Source organism: Crotalus tigris, unplaced genomic scaffold (assembly GCF_016545835.1).
Source record: "Crotalus tigris isolate CLP2741 ecotype Arizona unplaced genomic scaffold, ASM1654583v1 scf7180000024461.2689607, whole genome shotgun sequence".
In the NCBI taxonomy this organism is placed as follows: Eukaryota; Metazoa; Chordata; class Lepidosauria; order Squamata; family Viperidae; genus Crotalus; species Crotalus tigris.
In genome coordinates, this window is record NW_024100631.1 from 251,738 (window position 1) to 274,896 (window position 23,159).

The window sequence follows — 23,159 nt, forward strand, 5'->3', positions numbered from 1 at the left end:
GTGACTGTTGGAAGTTACTGCAGCACTGCAAAAAACGTGACTTATGACCATTTTTCACTGCAGCATCTTCATGGCCACGTGATCAAAATTTAGACTCTTGGCAACTGACTTGTACTTAACGACGGTTGCAGAGTCCTGAGGTTATATGATCCCCTTTTGCAATCTTCTGACGGGCGCGGTCGATGTGGAAACCAGTTTCAGTTAACAACTGGTTTACTCACTTAACAACCGCCGTATTCACTAAGTGACCGTGGCAAGAAAGGTCGTAAAACGGGACTAAACTCACTTGACAAAGGTCTCACTTAGCAACAGAAATGTTAGGCTCAATTGTGGTCGTAACGTTGAGGACTACCTGTATTTATCCTTCCTTGACTGCTCCTTTTCAAAAAAGAAAGAACAAACTGCTTTTCATCTTTTCCAGAACAGTGGGAGATGTTTCTTATTACTTTTACAAGGATTTTGGATCCCCCGTCTCCCCGTCTTTTTTTTTTTTTAATAAGTGTTTTGCCACACCACAGAGACAGGGTATGAAAAATAGAAAGCCTTTGCCTTTCCGTGGCTACTTCCATATAATATTAATAACCACTTAGCTGACCATAAATTTGTTGAAATGGGTCTGGGTGTAATTGAAATCACCCACATACATTTCCATTAAGGTAGTTGGAGAAAAGATAGGTTTTTCACTCCGGGCTGCCTAGAGGCAAATATTAAACCCATTCAAGGCACTTTTTACAGAAGCCAAAAATAGTTGAAATTTGCCCTTGAAAGTTCTGACTCTTCTCAACGATCTTATCAAAAAGTTGACTTTCCAAAGATAATCAGCGATATTTGGGAGGCTGGTAAAACAGATTTTTTCCCCCTTTCTTTTGACTTTTATTTCTAACCCTAGCACACACACTGCCCACCATTTTTCTACAGAATTTGAATATCTTAAAAAGTTTCTTCATCCTTTTCCCTGTCTTTAATAAACCTTTTTACCAAGTTAAGAAATGTATCTATTTCCTATAGGGTTTTTTTTTTCATTTAAATATGATTTATTTTGTTTTCCTTGATTAATACACCACCAAGATAAGTGGTCAGATCTGGAATCCTCACTGCATTATGCAGCCTCTCTTTAACATTCACTGCAAAGTGATTAAGTCTGATTTGTTCTGGTTTCTTTCAATAATACATTATCAAGATAAATTAATTTTCAGAGCTATCATCCTCGTTGCATTATACAATCTCTCCAACATTTGCTGCAAATCTTTTGGCTTACCAGCTAATAACGTGACACCACTGACCTCGAAAACTACACCTACATTCACATCCCCATCTAATGTTACCACAAGCATTCCTATCCATATAACCACAGATATAGTAAATGAAAACAGAATTGATTTTTCCCGGAGGAAAAAAAAAGGACAGAGGAAAAAGATGTTTTTTTTTAAAAAAAAAAAAATCAATTTGGCTATGATGATTGAAGACAAACTGTCATTTGGGGAGTAAGCCAGTTCACTTTTCACTCTGTGAAGTATCAGGTTTAAGGGATTCAGTGCTGAAGATAGAAGATTTGCAGATTCTGAACAGCTTATCATTCACATCAAATTGATGCTTCCAGAGATGAGAGCTTTTCAAGATGCAGACGTTTTTGCCCTGCAGGACCTTCACTTTTCTTTCAAAAAGTGGAATAAATGCTTTGAAAGACGAAGAAATCAGGGTGGTTCATTCAGCCTGCCTTAATGTTTTTTAAAAAAAAAATTCCAGCAAATGCCACACTTGTTAGGTGACATTTGACCACAGTGAAGATTACAGACAAGAATTCCTGACAGATAACATACATTTTTTTCCTCCATCCATAATAGATGTTTGGCGAGGATGTCCTATCAATGCACAGTTGCAAATTACCAGTTAAGTTAACATTTGGTAACCATGAAAGAATACGTTTAATTTTGCTGTAGAAAATGGGAGATCTTTTCATTCTGGCTGCTAAAATGATTCCCTAAACTTATTTTTTGAGACTTTGCTTTACTTTCTTATTCGTTCCAAAATGAGGCCGAATCATCTCAACTGAATAAATACTCTGAAAATCAATTGCAGCCCCGTCTCTTCATGTCTAGCCCTATGAAAGCAGTAATTTCTGGTTGAGTTAAAGACGGAAAGTTGAACTAATTATTTTTTTCAGAAGAAAGTATTTTCCCGTAGCCCCCCTCTCTCCAAAATGAAGGGGGGGCACGGCAAAGAACCGTTTTACAAAACACCCATTATCTTGGAATAAAAGGAGGTCCTGGGATTTGGGCTGGGCATGATGCAAAATGAAAACCAAACAATCAACCCACAAGTTGTATTGGATTTACTGGACATCTTTACAACCTGACAGCAAATCACCAGAGCTTTGCTTAAGCTAAAGATATGTTTAGACAGCGGGCAAAGCAAAGAGTAAGAACAGAGAAAAGTTAAAGAATTAAGATAAATCTTACAAAAAAAAACACAAGGGAAAAAATGGTGCTTTAACAGCTGAATTGTGTTGTCCCACTCACACACCCACATAAGTGTGGTTTAGGGCACTAGTGTCAAACTCGCCGCATACGTGACATGTCATAACATATCGTGACTTTTTGTGTGTGACCGAGCTGGGGTGGGTGTGGCCTCCACATGATGCAACCGGCCCACAGGCCGGCAGTTTGACACCCCTGGTTTAGGGGTTTTATTAATATTCCCCAGCAACTCCCTTCACCCAAAACCCAGAACTGTCCCAATTAAGTCCAGCCACAAGCAGACAGATACTAGTCCACAGAGCAATGGCCACAAGGCACTCAAATAAAAATAAACCCAGCAGGCAAAATTAAATCCACAATACAAGAGGGTTCATGAGGCAAGAAAAGTCCAGGCATGATCCAAATCAAGGCACGGTGTCAATCCAAAGTGAGGCAAGAAAGCACAACAACCAGAAAACACAACAGCTAGGAAATGAACCCATTGTTCCCAGCATCACTGCCATCTGTCTGCTGTGCTAAATAGCCAGCTTCCAGTACAGCCCATCAAGAGGGGGCGAGGCTTTCTCCGTGCGAGTAATCTGGCTGACCTTCTCTGCTCCTGCCTTTTCTCTGCCCTACCTGCTCTTGGATCAAGTGAAGAAGGCAGTTCTTCCTCATCACTGACCAGCTGCAGCTGCGTGCTTTCCCCACCTGAAGCCTCAGGCTGTCCTGCTGCAGCTGTGCTTCAGCCAAATGCCTCTCAGACAGCTGCTCAGAGCCACTGACCAACTCCCCTCCAGATGTGCCTGGAACTGGTTCATCCTTCCCTGAGCTGGTCTCTGGAGAGGTATCTGGGGAAGCATCTGGGGGAAAGCCATCACATGAGCTTCCAAAATTGAAAAAGCAACTTGGCTATTTAATGTTTGTAGGCTGTCAATTTCCCAATGGGGGAGTCTTGAACAGCCTACTGAAGTCTTTCTCCCCCCCCACACACACACACAGTAAAGGTAGGTAGACCTTGACTTCCAACTATTCGTTTAGTGACCGTTCAAAGTTATAACGGCGCTGAAAAGAAAAGCGACTTGCAACTGGTCCTCCAACTTGCAATCGTTGCAGCATCCCCAAAATCGAGGGATCAGGATTTGGAGGTTTAGCAACTGACCTGATTTACGATGTCCTGGAGACACATGATCACCCCCAGCTGGCTTCCAACAAGCAGAGTCCATGGAGGAAGCCAGCTTGGCTTAACAACTACACGATTCAGTTAATTGCAGTGGCAAAAAATAAAAAATAAAAAAATGCCGTAAACTCAGGTGCAACTCACTTGAAAACTGCCTTTTCTTAACAATGGAAATGTTGGTCCCAACTGTGATTGTAAGTGACTATCTTTATTCATGAGGAAAACCAAGAGGAATAAGGGACTTTGGGAAGACAGATCTTAGCATGGCAAGGTGACCCTGATTGCCATCATCACCACCACCATGGCGCCGTTCGTTCTAAATTGTGCCATCCTGCGCAACACCAGAGACTGTTTCTTTCTGAAACCAAACCAAGCAATTCTGTTCCTCCGTTGTCGCTGCTTTTTGGTCTCTGATCAGCCGAGTTGGATGCCAGATGCTCGTTAAATGTCTGCAATGGATCCTGTGGGACCATGTCCTCTTTTTTTGTTAATGTATCGCTTTTTATTGCGATGGGTCAAACAATGCAACGATCCGTACGTAGAACAAACAGGAGGTAACCGATTTCTCCATGCTTTGCTGCGTGGAAATTGCAGCGGAGCAGCGAAGATAATCATTTATTGAGGGACACAGAGGAGATGTTGGGGAAAGGAAGACACAGGAGCGAAGTCCTCTCTGTTATTTTCAATCACATCACTGCTGGGAGAGTGAAGAAGGCACTCAGCTGAATCGGCAGAAAGCCACAAAGGAGACCCTCAAGAAAACGTAATAATGAGGAACGCTGTTCAGGATTAAAGGAGATGTTTTGTTCCATGTTGGGTTGAGTATCCCCCCCCCCCCGCAGTGATGTTCTCCTCTATCATCTGAGTGACAGTCATCACCCCAGAGGACAGAAACCAACAAACAAAATGATCAGAAGAAGGTTTGGAGAAATTTCCAGCAGGCTGCCACATGACACGGAGACCTCTCCTCTCTTGAGGTCTTCAGTGACAAGCTGGATGGTCATCCGTCTTTGGTTTGCCTGTTTTGCTTGGATGTTTTTAAGTTTTGCATGTTCCAAGAGCTAGCACAGGAGGCACCCACAAAGTATGTGTGCGTTTTGTGCATGTGTGTGTAATGAGCCCAAATCAATCAACCCCTTGAAAGTTATGGACTATAATTTACCATGCTGATGATCCAAGGATCACGAAACAAGGATGGTCATCACCAAAAGTATCTGAGGGGCTGCCACAAAGAAGAGGGGGTCAGGTTGTTGACCAAGGCACCAGAGGGAAGGACGAGAAACAATGGTTGGAAACTGATCAAAGTGAGAAGCAACCTGGAATTAAGGAGAAACTTCCTGACAGTGAGGACAATTAACCAGTTGAACAACTTGCCTCCAGAAATTGTGAATGCTCCAACACTGGAGATTTTTAAGAAGAGACTAGACAGTCACTTGTCTGAGATGGTATAGGTTCTCCTGCTTGAGCAGGGGGCTGGACTAGAAGACCTCCAAGGTCCCTTCCAGCTCTATTCTATTCTATTCTGTGATTCTATTCTATTCTGTAATTCTATTCTATTCTATAACTTGAGGAGGTGGAGGAGGAAGTGGGGAGGAGGGAGGGGAGGAGGAAGGGGAGAGAAGAAGGGCGGGGGAAGGAGGAAGGGGAAGAGGGAAGGAGGAAGGGGAAAGGAGGAGGAGGAGTTTAAAAATAAAATGAGTGTACAGTATATATAATCTGTTTTCTTCTTTAAATGATTTGCCGAGATCTGATCAGATTGTTTACCCTTTTCCCAATACAGTAAACATACTAAAGCAAATTGCAATGGTATTCCATGGTTCAAGGCTAGTTTGCTGCAACTAGAAATCTTCCAGGTGACGAAGATATGAAATTCTTAAGGAAAAATCAGCTATCGGTTTTATGCACCTCCATGCAGGCAGTCCCTCAAGTTACCCCAGTTCGTTTAGCGGCCATTTGAAGTTACAACGGCACTGGAAAAAAGCCAATTGTGACCTTTTTTCACACTTCCATCCCTTGCAACATTCCCACGGTCATGTGACCAAAGTTCAGACGCTTGGCAACTGACTTGTATTTACGATGATTCGCAGTGCCTTTTGTGACCGTCAGACCAGCAAAGCCAATGGGGAAGCCACATTCATTTAATAACTGTTACTCACTTAGCAACTGCAGGGCTTCACTTAACAGTTAATAATAATAATAATAATAATAATAATAATAATAATAATAATAATAATAAGAATAAAGTTGGAAGGGACCTTGGAGGTCATCTGGTCCAACCCCCTGCTCAGGCAGGAAACCCTACACCATTTCAGACAAGTGGCCGTCCAGTCTCTTCTTAAAAACTTATATATATTCAAAATGTTTGTGGCTGACAAAGAGTTAGTGGGAAACTAGTATAGTCTCCCACTAACTTTGTCAGCCACAAAACTTTTGAATTTGCAGTGTTCGCAGTATGTGACATCTGCCTGCAAAACATGCTCCTAGATTGGAGCAAAACACAGAACAGACTGATTTATCCTATACTTGGTAGACTGGGTGCTCCAGCCAACACACACACACACACACACACACACACACACACACACACACAGTCCACCACCTGAAATCCTGTTTAACATGTTTTATCATCCTGAAAATCAACTCTGCGCCAAAGGTTAAATATGAAAGAGCTTTATGCTCATATAACACCGATTGTTATATGAACAATATTTCTCCGCGAAGACCTGAGATCTGAAAAAAATAAACTAGTTTTTTTTTCTCTCCCTCGTAGATTTTTTTTTTTTCACGTCTACAGACTCCTCTTTAACCTTTTTCATCAGGCAGACAGAGTTCACCGAGAGCGGTAAGCAGTAAATCACGCTTTACAGACCACGGTCTCTGCCTTTACAGTGTGAAGTCAAGCAAGCCATGTTTTGGGTTGTCGCGTTACGCCAAGGCGTGTCAATCAGTTGAGAAAATTGAGTCAAAGGGAGTCAATGGAGGTGAGTTTCTTGACTCGGAAAGCTGGATCGCTCGACTTGTTTGCTTTCCCGAATTGGGAAATCAAAAGTTTGCCTCCGGTCCATTTGGCTTGATTTTTCTTTAATAGTTGAATCAATTCTAACCCAGCGGAGTCTATTAGATTTGATCTTCCAAGCATGAAGGCAGTTCAATTTAGGCATTTCAAACCAATGGGCTTCGGATTGAAGCTACAGGTGGTCCCCGACTTACGACTTGTGGCTAAGCGAGACATTTGTGAAGTGAGTTGTTCCCCATTTTGCGAACTTTCTTGCCACCGTTGTTCAGTGAATGTGTTGTTGTTAAGTTGTCATGTTAGTAATACAGTTGCTAAGTGAATCTGGCTTTCCCATTGATTTGCTCGTCCGAAGGTCACAAAACGGGATCAGGTGACTCCGGGATGCTGCAATATAAACCAGTTGCCAAACATCTGGATTCTGGTCCCGCGATCAGGGGAATGCTACAATGGTCCTATGAAAAATGGTCATAAGTCACTTTTTTCAGTGCTGTTGTAACTTTGAACAGTCACTAAGAAATAATAATAATAATAATAATAATAATAATAATAATAACTACAACAACAACAAATAGAAATAGAAAGACTGTGGCAAAAGCAAGCAAGGGTAGTACCAATAGTCATAGGCTCCTTGGGTGCAATCCCAAAACAACTGGAGCACCACTTGAACACCATTGGCATTGACACATTCGCTATTAGTCAATTGCAAAAGGCGGCCTTATTAGGAACTGCTTCCATCCTGCGACGATACCTGTAATACCATCAAACATCCAATCTGCCTATCCCAGGTCCTGGGTAAGGACTCGATAGGTAGACAAAATGCCAAATCCAGTCTGAACATCTGGCTGACTGTGCGATGATCCATAATAATAATAATAATAAAGTTGGAAGGGACTTTGGAGGTCATCTAGTCCAACCCCCTGCTCAGGAGGAAACCCTATACCATTTCAGACAAATGGCTGTCCAGTCTCTTCTTAAAAACTTCCAGTGTTGGAGCATTCACTGCTTCTGGAAGCAGGTTGTTCCACTGGTTAATTGTTGTTTCAGAAAGTTTCTCCTTAGTTCTAGGTTGCTTCTCTCCTTGATGAGTTTCCACCTGTTGCTTCTTGTCCTGCCTTCAGGTACTTTGGAGAAGAGCTTGACTCCCTCTTCTTTGGGGCAGCCCCTGAGATACTGGAACAATGCTATCATGTCCCCCCTCGTCCTTCTCTTCATTAAACTAGACATACCCAATTCCAGCAACCATTCCTTTTATGTTTTAGCCTCCAGTCCCCCAATCATCTTTGTTGCTCTTCTCTGTACTCTTTCTAGACTCTCAACATCTTTTTTTACATCATGGCGACCAAAACTGTTGTAAGTTGAGGACTACCTGTACACAACCTTAGCAGAAGTTTGGAAAAATATTTGAGTTTTGATTTATTTAATCTTTATTCATCTTAATATTTAATGTTATGGTATGTTTATTATGTTGTCAGCTGTCCAGAGTTGCTTGATAGTGGGATGGGCGGCATATACATTTAATAAATAAATATAAAGTTAATAAATAGATATAAATCCAAAAATATATAGATTTCATAAATACGTATTTAATAAACAAAGAATCCATTTAATAAATAGATGCATATACATTTAATAAATAAAATATTTGTTGTACGCTGCCCAGACTTACTTGTTTATGAGATGGATGGCTATATAAATTGGGTACATAAATGAATGAATAACTATCACCTCTGATTGTTTTGGAATATCATTTGGTAAAATTAAACCCGATCTAGATGATTACTAAAAGCATCTCTATCTAACATTTGGAGAGCAGTCAAGGGAAATATATCTTGATTTTTTTAAAAAAAAGTGCCAAATGGTGACCTTTTAAGATCAAGAAAACAACTTCATTAATTAAGAATGCCTGTTGTTTGATTATGATAACTATCACCTTGATGCAGTGGAAAGTTTTATATTACTCAGTATCCGAATTAATACTTCTGTCGTGCAGGAAAGATCCACAAGGAAAAGACTATAATACTGTACTTCAGAGCAACAGGTCTAAAACAGAACTATCACACAATCCAAAGGTAAGTGAAGCTGTCTCTAAATATTTGAAAGTGAACATTCGCGACTCGTCTCGCTTGTTTCCAAGCCAACATGAGGAAAAGGAGAAAGACTTGAAACAAGGTCTCTTTTTCGGGATCACCGAGTGTTTGGCCACATGATCAGGGCAGTGATCGGGATCCAGAGACGATAAGCACCCAGGTCAATAAAGAGATTTGCATCTTTATTATTAATTAAGCAAACCGAGTTAAAAGCGTAACAGAGAAAGCATACGTACCAAACAAGCTGTCAGGAGCCCCTTAGCTGTGACAGCAGAGATACCCCAATTCCCACATTACCCAGTACTAGCTTCTGCGGTAGCTTCCCACAAATATCAACAACCCCAAGGTTACTATCACAACTTGGCACCATTGTCAGGTGCGAATAATCGGGAACAAAAATTTATTCTTGTCATCTATATACAAGAATCTGAGCAACTAATGGCCCAAGCTAGGTTGGCACTATATAAGGGTCAACAGAATTCATGGGGGGAGGAGAGATGGACTGGACTTGAATCTCTTGTTGCTGCTTAATGATGCCAAACTGATGACGTGTTTAACCCTGCCCTCCAGCTCAGTCTGCTCATGTCCTACAACCCTGACTTCATGTCCCCGCTGTGATCAGGAGACTGCCAGACCTGGCCTTGACTGGTTGCTGCATGACTTGTAAAGGGAATTGAACATCTGAGACTTTCACAACAGGAAAGGCTTTGAAGCTGTGTGAAGATTTCACCCCATCTTCTCCCCTGCTCAGCAAGTGAGGATGAAAAGCAAGCAGGTTAGTTCAGAATCAGCTCTAAACTTCCAGATTTTTCTTGATAGCATAGGGTAGGGTAGGGTAGGGCAGGGCAGGGCAGGGCAGGGCAGGGCAGGGCAGGGCAGGGCAGAATAGAATAGAATAGAATAGAATAGAATAGAATAGAATAGAATAGAATAGAATAGAATAGAATAGAATAGAATAGAATAGAATTCAGAAAGAATAGAATAGAACAGAACAGAATAGAATAGAATAGAATAGAATTCAGAAAGAATAGAATAGAATAGAATAGAATAGAATAGAAAATATTGGAATAAGATAGAATATTGGAATAGGATAGGATAGGATAGGATAGGATAGGATAGGATAGGACAACAGGATAGGATAAGATAAACTTTGTTGTCACTTTTTTCTGTGAACACACTGGCACACATTGAAAAATGAAATTCTGATGCCTGCTGTCAAAAGAATACGCATACACATACACACACATGCACACCTATACCCTATACATATACATATGCCATACATATATGTACATATAAACATAAACGTAAACATTGTTATGACAAAACCCAAATATATATATATACACACACATATATATTCATTGCAGTCCATTTTGAATACATAGCAAAAGAAAAGAGTCTTGAGAAGGAGAAGAAGAAGTCAAATTGTGTCTCTAAACTCAAAATGAGAATGGTCTTCCGCCTTGCCCCTACACCAAGCAAAGATCTTTCTTGCCCCCTCTTCACCATCTGTGCCCAGAGGGCCCCTCTTGGCCGCCCAGGCAAACCAGCCCTCAACAGCCTCTGTCAGGATCTGACTCAGATTGGGGCTGACAACCGAGGAAGGATCGGTATCCGTTAATCACCATCTTCCCTACCATCGTGAAAGGTTATTGTGTTTAAATTATAGGGAAAGTTTCCAGATTTGCATGTTGCGTGGCGGAAAGAGAGAGTGAGTAAATACACAACGGCAGAATCACCCACTGTATTGTCAATTAAGTTTAAATAGGAAGGAAATCAGATCTGGGTTTTGTCATCACCCCATCTGCTGTTTTGGGGATGGGCGTCTCTCCAAGTCACCGCTCGAAAGTTAAATGCAGCCAAGAGAAAGGGTTGGGTCCAGGATCCAAACACCGTGAGATGCCATCATGGCAATATGATCATTACGATATGTCATTGCAAGATCTGGAATGAGATTCAATGCACGAGACGCTGAAAAGGACTTTCCTAAATTTCCATTTAAAGAAAGAGTTGGCTTCCTCCCCCCCTTAAATATGACGACTGTAGAATAGAATAGAATAGAATATGGAATAAGAATAGAGAAGAGAAGAGAAGAGAAGAGAAGAGAAGAGAAGAGAAGAGAAGGGACCTTGGAGGTCTTCTAGTCCAGCCCCCCGCTCAAGCAGGAGAACCTGCACCATCTCAGACAGGTGAACGTCTAGTCTCTTCTTAAAAACCTCCGGTGATGGAGCACCCACAATTTCTGGAGGCAAAGTTGGTCCACTGGTTAATTGTCCTCACTGTCAGGAAGTTTCTCCTTAATTCCAGGTTGCTTCTCTCTTTGATCAGTTTCCAACCATTATTTCTGGTCCTGCCTTCTGGTGCCTTGGAGAATAAGTTGACCCCCTCTTCTTTGTGGCAGCCCCTCAAATACTGGAACACTGCTATCATGTCTCCCCTATTTCTTCTTTTCTTTGGACTAGCCAAACCCAAGTCCTGCAGCCGTTCTTCATATAGTTTGGTCTCCAGGCCTTTGATCATCTTAGTTGCTCTTCTCTGATTTTTTCCCAAACTCTCAACATCTTTTTTGTGATATGGTGACCAAAATTGGCGACAGTATTCCAGGTGTGGTCTCACTAGGGTTTTATAAAGCGGGTACTAATACTTCGTGTGATCTTGATTCTATGCCTCTGTTTATACAACCCAGGATAGCTTTTTTGGCTGCTGCTGCACACGGCTGACTTATAGTATTAGAGCTGTACTTGTAAAAAATGAAACAGCATAAGGGATAGCCCCACAATTTGGACTGCCCTAAGGAGAAGAGAGGATTGACCTATTCTCCAAAGTGCCTGAAGGCAGGACAAGAAACAACGGATGGAAACTCACCAAAGAGAGAAGCCACCTAGAACTAAGGAGAAATTTCCTGACAGTTAGAACAATTAATCAGCGGAACAACTTATCTCCAAGTAGTTGTGGGTGCTCCAACACTGGAGGATTTTAAGAAGAGATTGGACAACCATTTGTCCGAAATGGTACAGGGTTTCCTGCTTGAGCTGGGGGTTGGACTAGATGACCTCCAAGGTCCCTTCCAACTCTGTTATGTCCGAGTAAACCAGAGAGCAATCACAATCAGATGAGCTGATTCTACTATATTAAAAGCTACATTAACAGAATCTTGCAGGTTTGAAACTACAATTCCCCCCCCCCTCCTCCCGTCTCTTTTATAGCCCAGGAAACTAGGGTGGGTCCCTTCTGAGCCTTTTCTCCATCCATGATGCAGCTGTGGGCTAGGCTGTCTCTTATCTGACCGTCCCCCCTGGCAGCAGCTCTTCGCCCGTCTCCCAAGGTCTTTAATAATAATAATAATAGTAAAATTGGAAGGGACCTTGGAAGTCATCTAGTCCAACCCTCTGCTCAGGCAGAAAACCCTACACCATTTCGGACAAATGGCTGTCCAGTCTCTTCTTAAAAACTTCCAGTGTTGGAGCATTTACTGCTTCTGGAGGCAGGTTGTTCCACTGGTTAATTGTTCTGACTGTCAGGAAATTCTGCCTTAGTTCTAGGTTGCTTCTCTCCTTGATTAGTTTCCACCCGTTGCTTCTTGTCCTGCCTTCAGGCGCTTTGGAAAATAGCTTGATTCCCTCTTCTTTATGGCAGCCCCTGAGATATTGGAATACTGCTATCATGTCCTTCTCTTCGTTAAACTAGACAGTCACATACCATTACAAGGACTAGCGGTGGAACCATTTCAGCTGCCTGGACCTGCTCCTAATTTAATCCTGGCAGGCATGGCAAAGCAACTCAAAAGACATTTGGTGGAGTTAAAATAAATCAGTGTTCCCAGCGTCTTTCTGATGTCACTCAACTGCTCCATTACGCCCAATGAAAGAGCCTTTAAATTGATGCTTTTGAAGAGGGGGGGGGGAGAAAAAATGGTTTCCTGAAGCACCTCCAGTGTGACATGTTTGGCTTGTGGAGAGCCTCCTTAGCATAACTCCCTCCAGGTGACCTGGGGGGAAACTGTCAATTAAATTGGTCAGCGGCTTGTCACCGCTGCGTGGCGGTTTTCATCATTTTTTTTTCTTGAAGAAAAGAAAACGGCAAAAAGCTCGTTAAAGACCCATAATAAGAAAGGCAGCAGTTCAGCAATCGCTTTTTGTTAAAATTTTTATCCAAAAGGGCAACATTTCACAGGCCTGGGAAGGAGGGATCTGTGCTTTCAGCAGGGCCCCAGCTTAGAGAAAGCTGATGTGCTAAATTTAATAGTCTGCATGGAGCCCTCCGAGGGACAGCAGCTTCCTTGGGAATGGACCCTCTTGGCTACATAAGGCGATCTCGTCTAGGTAGGTGTAGCCTTGGGAAAAGTAATAATAGCATTTTTTAGTGTCTCTGTAGATTGTCACTCAACTGAAAGCCACGATGTTCTTCATTCATGGTGGAATGGTGGTTCCAAGAGAAGAGAATATAGGCAACCCAGGGCTGAACCGTGATGTCCTTGGTGCTCTCTGAGCTTGGCTCTGTTCAAGCAAGTTCAGAGAGCACCAAGGACACCGCAGAATAACGGTTGTAAGTTCCAGAGAATTAAATTTCATATGACTGTGAAGAAAGCCTTCTTGATGAGCAATCAAGTCCTGAGAGAGTGGGTGGACTTCTCTTCAGCAGCTGTGTTTGAGCAAAGGGTGGGTAGCCATCTCCCAGAGAGGCTTTCATTTGAGTTCCTCCAAAGAACAGGGGGTTGGACTTGAATGGCTTCAGGGTCACGTTCCAAGGCTTGGTCTAGCTCCCTTGTCTGGTCTTTTTAAGAAAACGGACACCGTTCTAGAAGAGAATATTTGTAGTCCAGGATTGAACTGTGGAGCAAAGCAGAAGACCTCCCAGCAAAGTAGTATTTGGTGCTCTCTGAGCTGGGTGGTTTTCTTGCAGATGTTTCATGACCCAACTAGGGGACATCATCAGTGCTAGAAGGGAGTGGAGGGGGAAAGAAAGTTGAAAAACTGTAGGGGGGAAGGGGTGGAACGGGTAAAATATTGGGAAGGGGGCACAAGTGATCTAGATTCCCGATCAGCTCAGGGTTGAAAGGATGGGTCCTTGGCTGTTTTCTTGCAGATGTTTCACTACCCAACTAGGCAACATAATCAGGACTAGGAGGAGGAGGAGGAGGATTGTGGGGTCCTTGGTATTCTCTGAGCTTGGTTGTTTTCTTGAAGACATTTCATTACCCAACTAGGTAACATAATCAAGGATAGAAAGAGGAGGAGGAGGAGGAGGAGGAGGAGGAGGAGGAGAAGAATTGTGGGGTCCTTGGTGCTCTCTGAGCTTGGTTGTTTTCTTGAAGACATTTCAGGACCCAACTAGGCAACATCATCAGTGGTAGAAGGGATGCAATTTCTTCTCTGTTTATATACAAGTGGTTTGCCCTGTCAAACTCCACTGCCTTCTAGCACTGACAATGTTATACAGTTGGGTCGTGAAACGTCTGCAAGACAAGAACCAAGCTCAGAGACCATCAAGGATTACACAAAATACTACTTTGCTGGGAGGTCTTCTGCCTTTCTCCGACGAACCCAATGTTCCTCTGGTCTCCTAGAAAAAAAAAATGAGATATACCAATCTACTGGAGAAAGCAAAGTTTCTGTTTCCCAAACCAGCTTGTTTAATGCAAATGCTTAAAGGGGTCATTCACACGTGCGTTGGAGACTGGAACAGAATAAAAAGCTGTCCTGGCTTGGAAAAAGAGCTGATTGTAACCAGCTGAAAGCTAACTGTGGGCATGAATGATCAGAAGGCTGAAAAGGAGCAGCGTGGATTTAATGCCACAGATACATCCAGCACATTGGTAAAATTGGAAAACGGAATTGTCCAACGGTTGCGTTGTGCGTTAAGCCTACCAGCAATTTTGGAAAGGGAGTTTTCGAGATGGTTCGTGCTGCCAAGCAATTAGAAAATATTCACAGCCTGAGCTTTTAAATGCCCACCTCCACACGAGGCATTATTTTAAAACGGCATCAAATTTTCAAATGTTGTATGCTCAGATTCTTTCTCCTTGGCCGTGAAAGCAAAAAAACAGGTTTTGTTTTTCTTTTTTTAATTTGCTGAAGCCAAATGACTTTTTTTAAAAAACAACAACAACAACAACTTCAGCAATTTAGATCTGCATCTCATCCCAGTAAAAATCTTGGGAGGATTTAGGTCTGATAACATAAATGCTTTCTGTTTGCCATTCCTCTGTGGAGTTTTTATTTAATCTTGATATTTATCAGATTAAATCCATTTCTGTTTTGGAATAAAATGCCAGGGCTTGAGAGAGAGAGAAATATCCTAGTTCATCCTTTTAATTATGAAAATGCTCAGCTGTTATCAAGTGTCATACTGACGTTCTTCTTCTTTTTTTTTCCTAGCTAAATGGGTGTCCCAAAACCATGAGTGATTCTAATGGGTGACCCAAACTATCATCACCACACAGACTGTGGTTGTCACCTCTAAGAAAGCTGAATGTCTTCTCCATTTGCTGTGCCCGTCTACCACGCATGTCGGTGAAGGTAAGACAAACTGGTGTCAAGGGCCAAGGAAATTTGCAAATCCAGGCAATTCAAATGAATATAAAGATTGATATCCATGCTAACATTCTCTACAAGGCCAATCTCTAATGGCTAAGGTGAGGCTGGACCTAGGACTCCTGTGGGCACGCGGGGACTGGAGACTGATGACACGTTTGACCCCTCCCTCTGGCTCATCCTGGTCGTCTCCTACAATTGGCTTGTCCAAGTAGAACTGTGTTTGTGCGTATATATGTTGAGAGAATATTTTGGCTGATTGGATCAGAAAATCTCCTTCTGATAATGCCTATGTCTAGTTTTGCACTGAGTAGGAAACAGGTTCTCATGATCGGACAACTTTTATGCCTCTAGATGGAAACAGCAAATTCCAAGTTTGGAGCGAGTTGGTTAGCTAGAGTTGGCATAGATTTGTAGTAGAAAATGGTAGATCGTATCTACTCTGTTTGGACAGGGAGTGTGGTGGAATGTGGCCTGGATTCCCAGGAGGGAGGGGCTGCATTCCAGCGAGCAAAGAGACGACAAAGTTTAGTTAATCTTCCAGGGAGGAAGAGAGCTAAGACAGCTGCTCCCTAGTGATTCTCCAAGTGTATCTTTAATGATGCACACGGTACCCACAAGTTCTCCACTGGCCATCCACTCCATCTCAGCTCGGGATAAAATTGTGGGCATTTACTTTCAAGATAAAAATGAAAGTGGGCCGGAATCTCTTTTTCATCCCCAACAAATACACCAACCCGATGAATCAAAGTGGATTCCAACTCTTTTCTCCTAACTTTTTGCTGCCCTGCAGGAAAATAGTTGATCAGCCCAAAGTCATATCAACTGCCAAGTGATATAATTCCTCTTATGAGAAGGATTATGAACTTAGTTGAGAAAAAAAAAATCACTCTAACCCGATGTTGCTAAGCAATGGGTGACTTGTCACGAAATACTCCAAGTTCATATTTCTTACAAATGAAACGCGGCAGGCAGCGTTTCAAAACACGCCTGGAGGGATTTTAATAAACACCAACTTATAATTGTGATGATCTGGGCAAGGATCGGATTGGGCGGCAAGAGAAAGCTCTCCGCGAATGAGAGAAGAGGGTTTGAGCTGGAGGAAGGAGATGGAACACCCCAGTAGGTTCCCGATGAAGCTCGGAGGGGAAGGAGAAGATAAAAACATGCAGCTTGGGAGCAAAAGAACAGTTTGCTTGAAAAGCATCAAAGATCAGAAGTTACAAATAATAATAATAACAACAACAACAACAACAACAACAACAACAATAATAATAATAATAATAATAATAATAATAATAATAATAATAATAAAGTTGGAAGGGACCTTGGAGGTCATCGAGTCCAACCCCCTGCTCAGGCAGGAAACCCTATACCATTTCAGACAAATGTCTGTCCAGTCTCTTCTTAAAAACTTCCAGTGTTGGAGCATTCACCACTTCTGGAGGCAGGTTGTTCCACTGGTTAATTGTTCTCACTGTCAGGAAGTTTCTCTTTAGTTCTAGGTTGCTTCTCTCCTTGATTAGTTTCCATCCGTTGCTTCTTCTCCTGCCTTCTTCTGCCTTTGGAGAATAGCTTGACTCCCTCTTCTTTGGGGCAGCCCCTGAGAGATTGGAAGACTGCTATCATGTCCCCCCTCATCCTTCTCTTCATTAAACTAGACATACCCAATTCCAGCAACCGTTCCTTATATGTTTTAGCCTCTAGTCCCCTGATCATCTTTGTTGCTCTTCTCTGTATTCTTTCTAGAGTCTCCACATCTTTTTTACATCGTGGTGACCAAAACTGGATGCCGTATTCCAAGTGTGGCCTTACCAAGGCTGTGTAAAATGGTATTAACCCTTGACATGATCTTGATTCTCTCCCTCTATTAATGCAGCCCAGCACTGTGTTGGCCTTTTTGGCAGCTACAGCACACGGCTGGCTCATATTTAGGTGATTGTCCACTAGGACTCCGAGGTCCCTCTCACAGTTACTACTATTGAGCAAGGTACCCCCTATACTATACCTGCGCATTTGGTTTTTCTTGCCTAAATGTAGAACCTTGCTTTTTTCACCCTTGAATTGATGGACGGGAAGTTTTCTTTCCTCTCATCCTCTCGGCCTTGAAAATATTTCAGAATGGTGGCATTCCCTCCTGCGTTGTGTGAGACACGAATTGAAAGTTGTTGGGGAAATGGAGAGTTCCCTGAACGCAAAGAAGTCATGTCTCGTTCTGGACTGATTCGCATCTTCTCCTCTTCATAGCCTTCTCCAATCCCATCCTCCCTTTCTGGGGCAATTGAGGGTGCCCAATTGGTAAGAGACTTCCTGGGGGAGGAACAAATGGAAATGGCTGTTTTGTGAACTTTCCCAATGCTAATTCTGGCACTCCAAACGTAATATCCATGGATTTCTTCTTTAACCAGGCTTAGGTTCCCTGACTTACGTGCTTTTTTTAAAAAAAAAAAAAGTTTGATTTCTTAAAATTGAATGAAATGGGAAGTCCTTGGTGCTCGCTGAGCCTGGCTGCTTTCTTTCAGCTGTCTCATTACCCCACTAGGTAACATTATCAGTGCTGAAAGGAGTGGGGTTCGCTCTCTGTGTGGTCTTTTCCTTCGTAGTTCTTTGATTTGAGTATTGTTCCCTGCTTATTTTTTTGCCTGGACTCTGCTTATCTGGGTTGCTGGAGAGAATGTGTTCTGATCTATGTGTGTCAATATGTCTACAATATATACACAAAGAGATAAACCACATTCACACACCATTCAAAAGAGACAATAAAAAGCTCCTCCTCCTCCTCCCTATTCCTCTTCTTCCCTTCCTCCTCTCCTTCCTTCCTTCCTTCCCTTTCATCTTGATAACAGATGCTGCTTCCTTCTTCTCCTCCTCCTTCCTATTCCTCTTTTTCCCCTCCTCCTATCCTTCCTTCCTTCCTTCCCTTTCATCTTGATGCCGCTTCCTCCTTCTCCTCCTCCTCCTCCTTCCTATTCCTCTTCTTCCCCTCCTTCTCTTCCTTCTTTCCTTCCTTCCTTCCTTCCTTCCTTCCTTCCTTCCCTTTCATCTTGATAACAGATGCTGCTTCCTTCTCCTCCTCCTTCCTATTCCTCTTCTTCCCCTCCTTCTCTTCCTTCTTTCCTTCCCTTCCTTCCTTCCTTCCTTCCTTCCTTCCTTCCTTCCTTCCTTCCATCTTGATAACAGATGCTGCTTCCTCCTTCTCCTCCTCCTCCTTGCTCTATTTCCTCTTATTTCTTGTCTTCATCTGATAAGTGACAATATCAGTGTCTGCAGGGAGACACACACACACACACACACACACACACACACACACACACACACATGGCAGCTTCTTTCCTGGGTGCGCCCTCAACCTATTTTATTCTAACCATTTCCTCCCTGTCTCTTTATTTAGGGCATCTCCGAGGATGTTTTATTTGCTGTTTGTGGAATATGTTTTATGGTGCTGTTCAATGGCTGTGCCTGGCCTCCTGTTTTATTGGCAGAGTTGCGTTTTAATTTGCTTTTCTTTAAAAATGCGCGAGGCTGCCTTATGCATGGTCATGGCAAGGTGAGAGATAAATACCGAAGTGAATCAATAAAAATAATATCCTGTTGACGGAGGAATCATACAGGTTTCAGATAGTGTGGTGGAAACATAAAAGGCAGGGCTGGAGAACTCAAGAGCTCAATTTAGCAGGAGGTGGAGCTTTAAGGGAGGAGCAACCTTCTTCTACATTAAGCTCCACCCCTACCACTATCTTTGTCTAGTGGTAAAGGCACCAGCTAGAAGTCAGGAAACAGTGAGTTCTAGTCCTGCCTTAGGCATGAAAGCCCGTTGGATGACTTTGGGCCAATCACCAGGAGACAGTAAATTCTAGTTACAATAGTCACCAATTTAGGCACAATAGCCAATGTGTTGTCCTTGAATCAGTCTCTCTCTCTCTCTCTCTCTCTCTCTCTCTCTCTCTCTCTCTCTCTCTCTCTCTCTCAGCTCAATCCACCTTATGTTGTGGGCAAAATAGGAAGGTGTGTTGTCACCACCTTGAGTTATTTGATATAAATCCATTATGGGCTGCAATCGGTCTGCAGATCCAGGTTTCTCCATCCTTCCCTGAAACAGTAAGAAAGAAATGTTGTTTTTGATTTTGAAATCAAGAAGCCAAAAAACAAGACTATTTTTTTTATGATTTGTTTTTCAGCGAGCTTCCTAACAATCACACCTATTACATGTTAGGACTTCTTCGTTTCACAATAACAGAGCTTTGTGATGACCCACCTTCTCTCTCCCCTGAGGTATAACAACTGGGGTGTGACAAAAAAAAGGCTAATATAATCCTGTGCATAAAACTACGGTCCTTCCTGTTTAATGCAATTCAGCAGGATTTCCATCCCCGGCTTTTTGTTTCCTACGATGTGTTAGCCCATGAAATAACACGGTTCTAAACGAAAGATTCATAGCAGAAGAAAGGAAGAGAATAACACGTCAGTCTTATTAAGAAACGCCATCTGACGAGCTAATAACTCTTTATTATCCTCTCTCTCTTTAAGAGAACTGCCAGTTGGGCAGGAGCTGGAGAAAAGAACAGGAACTCGCCCCATCATGCAGCACTTGGGTCTTCAACCTGGTTCCTCAGCTTTCCAGCTGACAAGCTCAGCATCTTGAACCGCTGAGCCATCACACCCTAGGCCTGACTCCCTAGCAGTTCTGAAGCATGCAAATGCGAGTAGATAAATAGGTACCACTTCAGTTCTGTTCGCCTCGGCATATACCGTATTTTCCGGCGTATAAGACGACCCCCGACTTCGGCGCCGATTTGCACGCCTAGAAAGTCATCTTATACGCCAGAAACTATCGTAATTTCCGGCGTATAAGACGACTTGGCGACATGCACACACACCTACCATGCACGCAAATGGACCACACGCGCGCCCGCTGCTCTTGCAAGCGGGGATGCACGTGAGCGTGCGCTCACCCGCCGTTTCCACGGCCTGGTTGCAAACAACTCCTGGCCCACAGGTTGGGGATCCCCGCCCTACAGAGCATCTCTCCACCGTTTCTCAGGGTCTTGCTCACCCACCATTGCGGTCATCTCCTTTATAGCCAAAGAAACTTAGAGAGGGTCCCTTGCTGGTCTCACTCTGAAGCTGTGGGCTACGCCTTCTCTTACCTGACCCTTCCCTTGCCAGTTTCTCTTTGCCTAGTTTTCCGGGGCAGGTGGTTTTGAAAAGCTGCATTTTAAGGGTGGCTTAAACTTTAAAAAAAATAAATAAATAGCTATTTAGCTTTCTCTGCAGGAAAGGCCTTTAATGACGTGTGTGCGTTTATGTGTCAATTGTCCTTAGCTTCTGGTCCCGCAAGATTGCCGGGAGGACGCGCTTTCGCGCTATCTCCCAGTAAGTACATCCCCAAGACGGATGGTGAGGAAGATGATGGAAAGGGCGATGCAAAGAATAGCAACCCCTAAAGCAGTGGTTCTCAACCTGTGGGTCGGGACCCCATTTGGGGTCAAACGACCATTTCACGGGGGTCGCCAAACAACGCAGTCCGCCATTTTTTCCCCCTTTTCCTTAGCTCCCTTTTATTCTATTGGCTTTTGAAAGCCAATAGAATAGACTCTCTTGAATAGAGTCTAATTCTATTGGCTTTCAAAAGCCAATAGGAATTGTCCAGGCTGTCTCTGCCCTGCTGAGCCCGCCAAAAGTCCCATTCTGCACAGGGGGCTGCACCCGTTGAGTAGTCCTCGACTTATGACTGGTTGGGGGTCAAGGCATTAAAAAGGTTGAGAACCACTGGCCTAAAGGGAAGGGACCACTCCAAAGTCGGAACAGGATCAGGTGCTTCCAAATCCCGTCCTCTGAACCCATGGTCCTCTCTCCCCGTCGCAGCCTCCATCTCACAGAGCCCCCCCCCCCAACTTCTACCCCAGTCTTTAAGAACTGGAAGCATCTGGATCAGTGGTTCTCAACCTGTGGGTCGGGACCCCATTTGGGGTCAAACGACCATTTCACGGGGGTCGCCAAACAACGCAGTCCGCCATTTTTTTCCCCTTTTCCTTAGCTGTGCTACTCCCTTTTATTCTATTGGCCTTTGAAAGCCAATAGAATAGACTCTCTTGAATAGAGTCTAATTCTATTGGCTTTCCAAAGCCAATAGGAATTGTCCAGGCTGTCTCTGCCCTGCTGAGCCTGCCAAAAGTCCCATTCTGCAAACGGGGCTGCACCAGTTGAGTAGTCCTCGACTTAAGACCGGTTGAGTAGTCCTCGACTTACGACCGGTCGGGGGGGTCCTGGCATTAAAAAGGTTGAGAACCACTGTTCTACCCTTTGTCCCCCCACACACACACACACCCAACCTCTCCAGAGCCACAACCCTCGCCCGGCCACGCGCAATCCTCCATCCCGGCTGGCGGCTGCGCTGCGTCTTGACGCGCGGGAGGGAGCCCCGTGCCCGAGCCGGGAGCGCGCGTGCTTCCCCCGCTCGCCAGCGCCCCCCTCCGGCCACGGCCACGGCGACGCCTCCGCCCCTCCCGCTCCGCCCTCCTTCGCAGGGCTTCGCCGCCGCGGCCGAAGGAGTCCGCCGGCTCGGCCGGCGCTCCCTTCATTCGGCCGGGGGTTGCTGGGTGGCGGCTGCGCCTCTCCGGCGAAGCTGTCGGAGGCGCGAGGCCCGGACTCAGCTGGGGGGGCTTCGGATCGCTCCCCCACCCACCCACCCACCGACCGCGATCCAGAGGGAGCGAGCGGTGGATTCCTCGCAGCTCCGAGGAACTGCAGCTTCTTGGAGCGCCTGTCGGTCCGCTGTTGCTGCCTGCCTGCCTGCCTGTCCGGGCGCACCGGTTGCGCCAGAAAAGTTGGAGCCGACGCCGTTGCCCGCGATCCATCCAAACCCCCCTCCCCTCCTCTCCAAGAGTCCTCGGATCTCAGAGGCTTGTTCTCCGGGCAGAGCATCGCCGCCGCTTCTGCAACTGCGCCCCCGGACCCGGGTCCTCGCCTTCTGACGACGCGGGCTGGAGAGAAGGGGTGGGTGGGCTCCTGCTGTTGCTGTTGCTGCTGCTGCGAAGGGAGCGGCTTTCCCCCGGCGACAGTCCCCGCCGCCAGCCCGGGCAGCGCAGAAGCGCGGATGTCGCCCTCCGTCTCTTCCCCCTTGCGGATCGCCGGCGTCGCCCGGCGTCCTCCCCAGCCGTCCTCGGAGGCTCCGCGGCTGCAGGCGGCGGCGGTAGCGGCGGTAGCGGCGGCGACGGCAGAAGACTAAAAGGGATGTTGGGGAGCTGTTGGCCCCGGCCGTGTCTGCCCCCCCAGGAGATGTTTCTGATGCTGGCCTTTTGCTTGGCGACGCGGCGGACCCTGGCCGCCCCCACCCCCACCGCCGAGGAGCTGGCGCGGGGAGTTGTAAGTGGAGCCCCCCGGGGGAGGGCTCGTTTGTCTCTTTTTGGGGGGGGTGGGCGGCGGGGGGTGGGGTGTCTCCTGCGCGAAGGGATTCCCCAGGGGCAGGGGAAGCGCTGAGACACCGGCTCCTCCGGTCAGGAGGTCGGTGCTAGGAAACCACCATCATCCCCAGCCTGCTTGGCAGGGGCCGATGGGCCTAGGGATCCCGCTGGGGCCGGCGAGGAGGAAAAAAAAAAAAGAGGGTTGGATGTAGGGGTCTTTTCCCCTTCGGAGGAGACCATCGGAAGGCAGCTGGTCCGTTCCTCCGGTGGCTTCCACCGGTCCGCAGATCAAGGAGAAGTCTCTCTCCTTCTGAGGTGGGGGGGTAAGGGGTGCTTCTCTTCCAGAAGAGGGGAGGAGAGGGGAGCAGGTTGGCAGAGCCGGAGGGAGGGCGGAAAAACAGGTTGCCCTGCGGTTCGGCATCTTAATTCGGAGGCGCCTTTTGCCTGGAGATCAATTCTAGGTGTGACTTGCCTTCTTGCA

General features: G+C 45.0%; 1 protein-coding gene across 2 annotated transcripts in view; it reads left to right on the top strand.

Moving 5' to 3' along the window:
* Window positions 1-9,317: 9,317 nt before the first annotated feature.
* The window catches only part of MMP17 (matrix metallopeptidase 17), a 71,697-nt gene continuing 57,855 nt past the window's right edge, over window positions 9,318-23,159 (top strand). Inside the window, exons 1-2 of one of the 2 annotated variants that reach the window (XM_039332361.1) lie at window positions 9,318-9,514; window positions 15,120-15,260. In XM_039332361.1, coding sequence (XP_039188295.1) covers window positions 15,249-15,260 — 12 coding nt within the window. In that variant the 5' untranslated portion in view covers window positions 9,318-9,514; window positions 15,120-15,248. Of the gene's footprint in view, window positions 9,515-15,119; window positions 15,261-21,849; window positions 22,641-23,159 lie in introns of those variants that run through there. The other variant, XM_039332360.1, reaches the window with a different exon arrangement.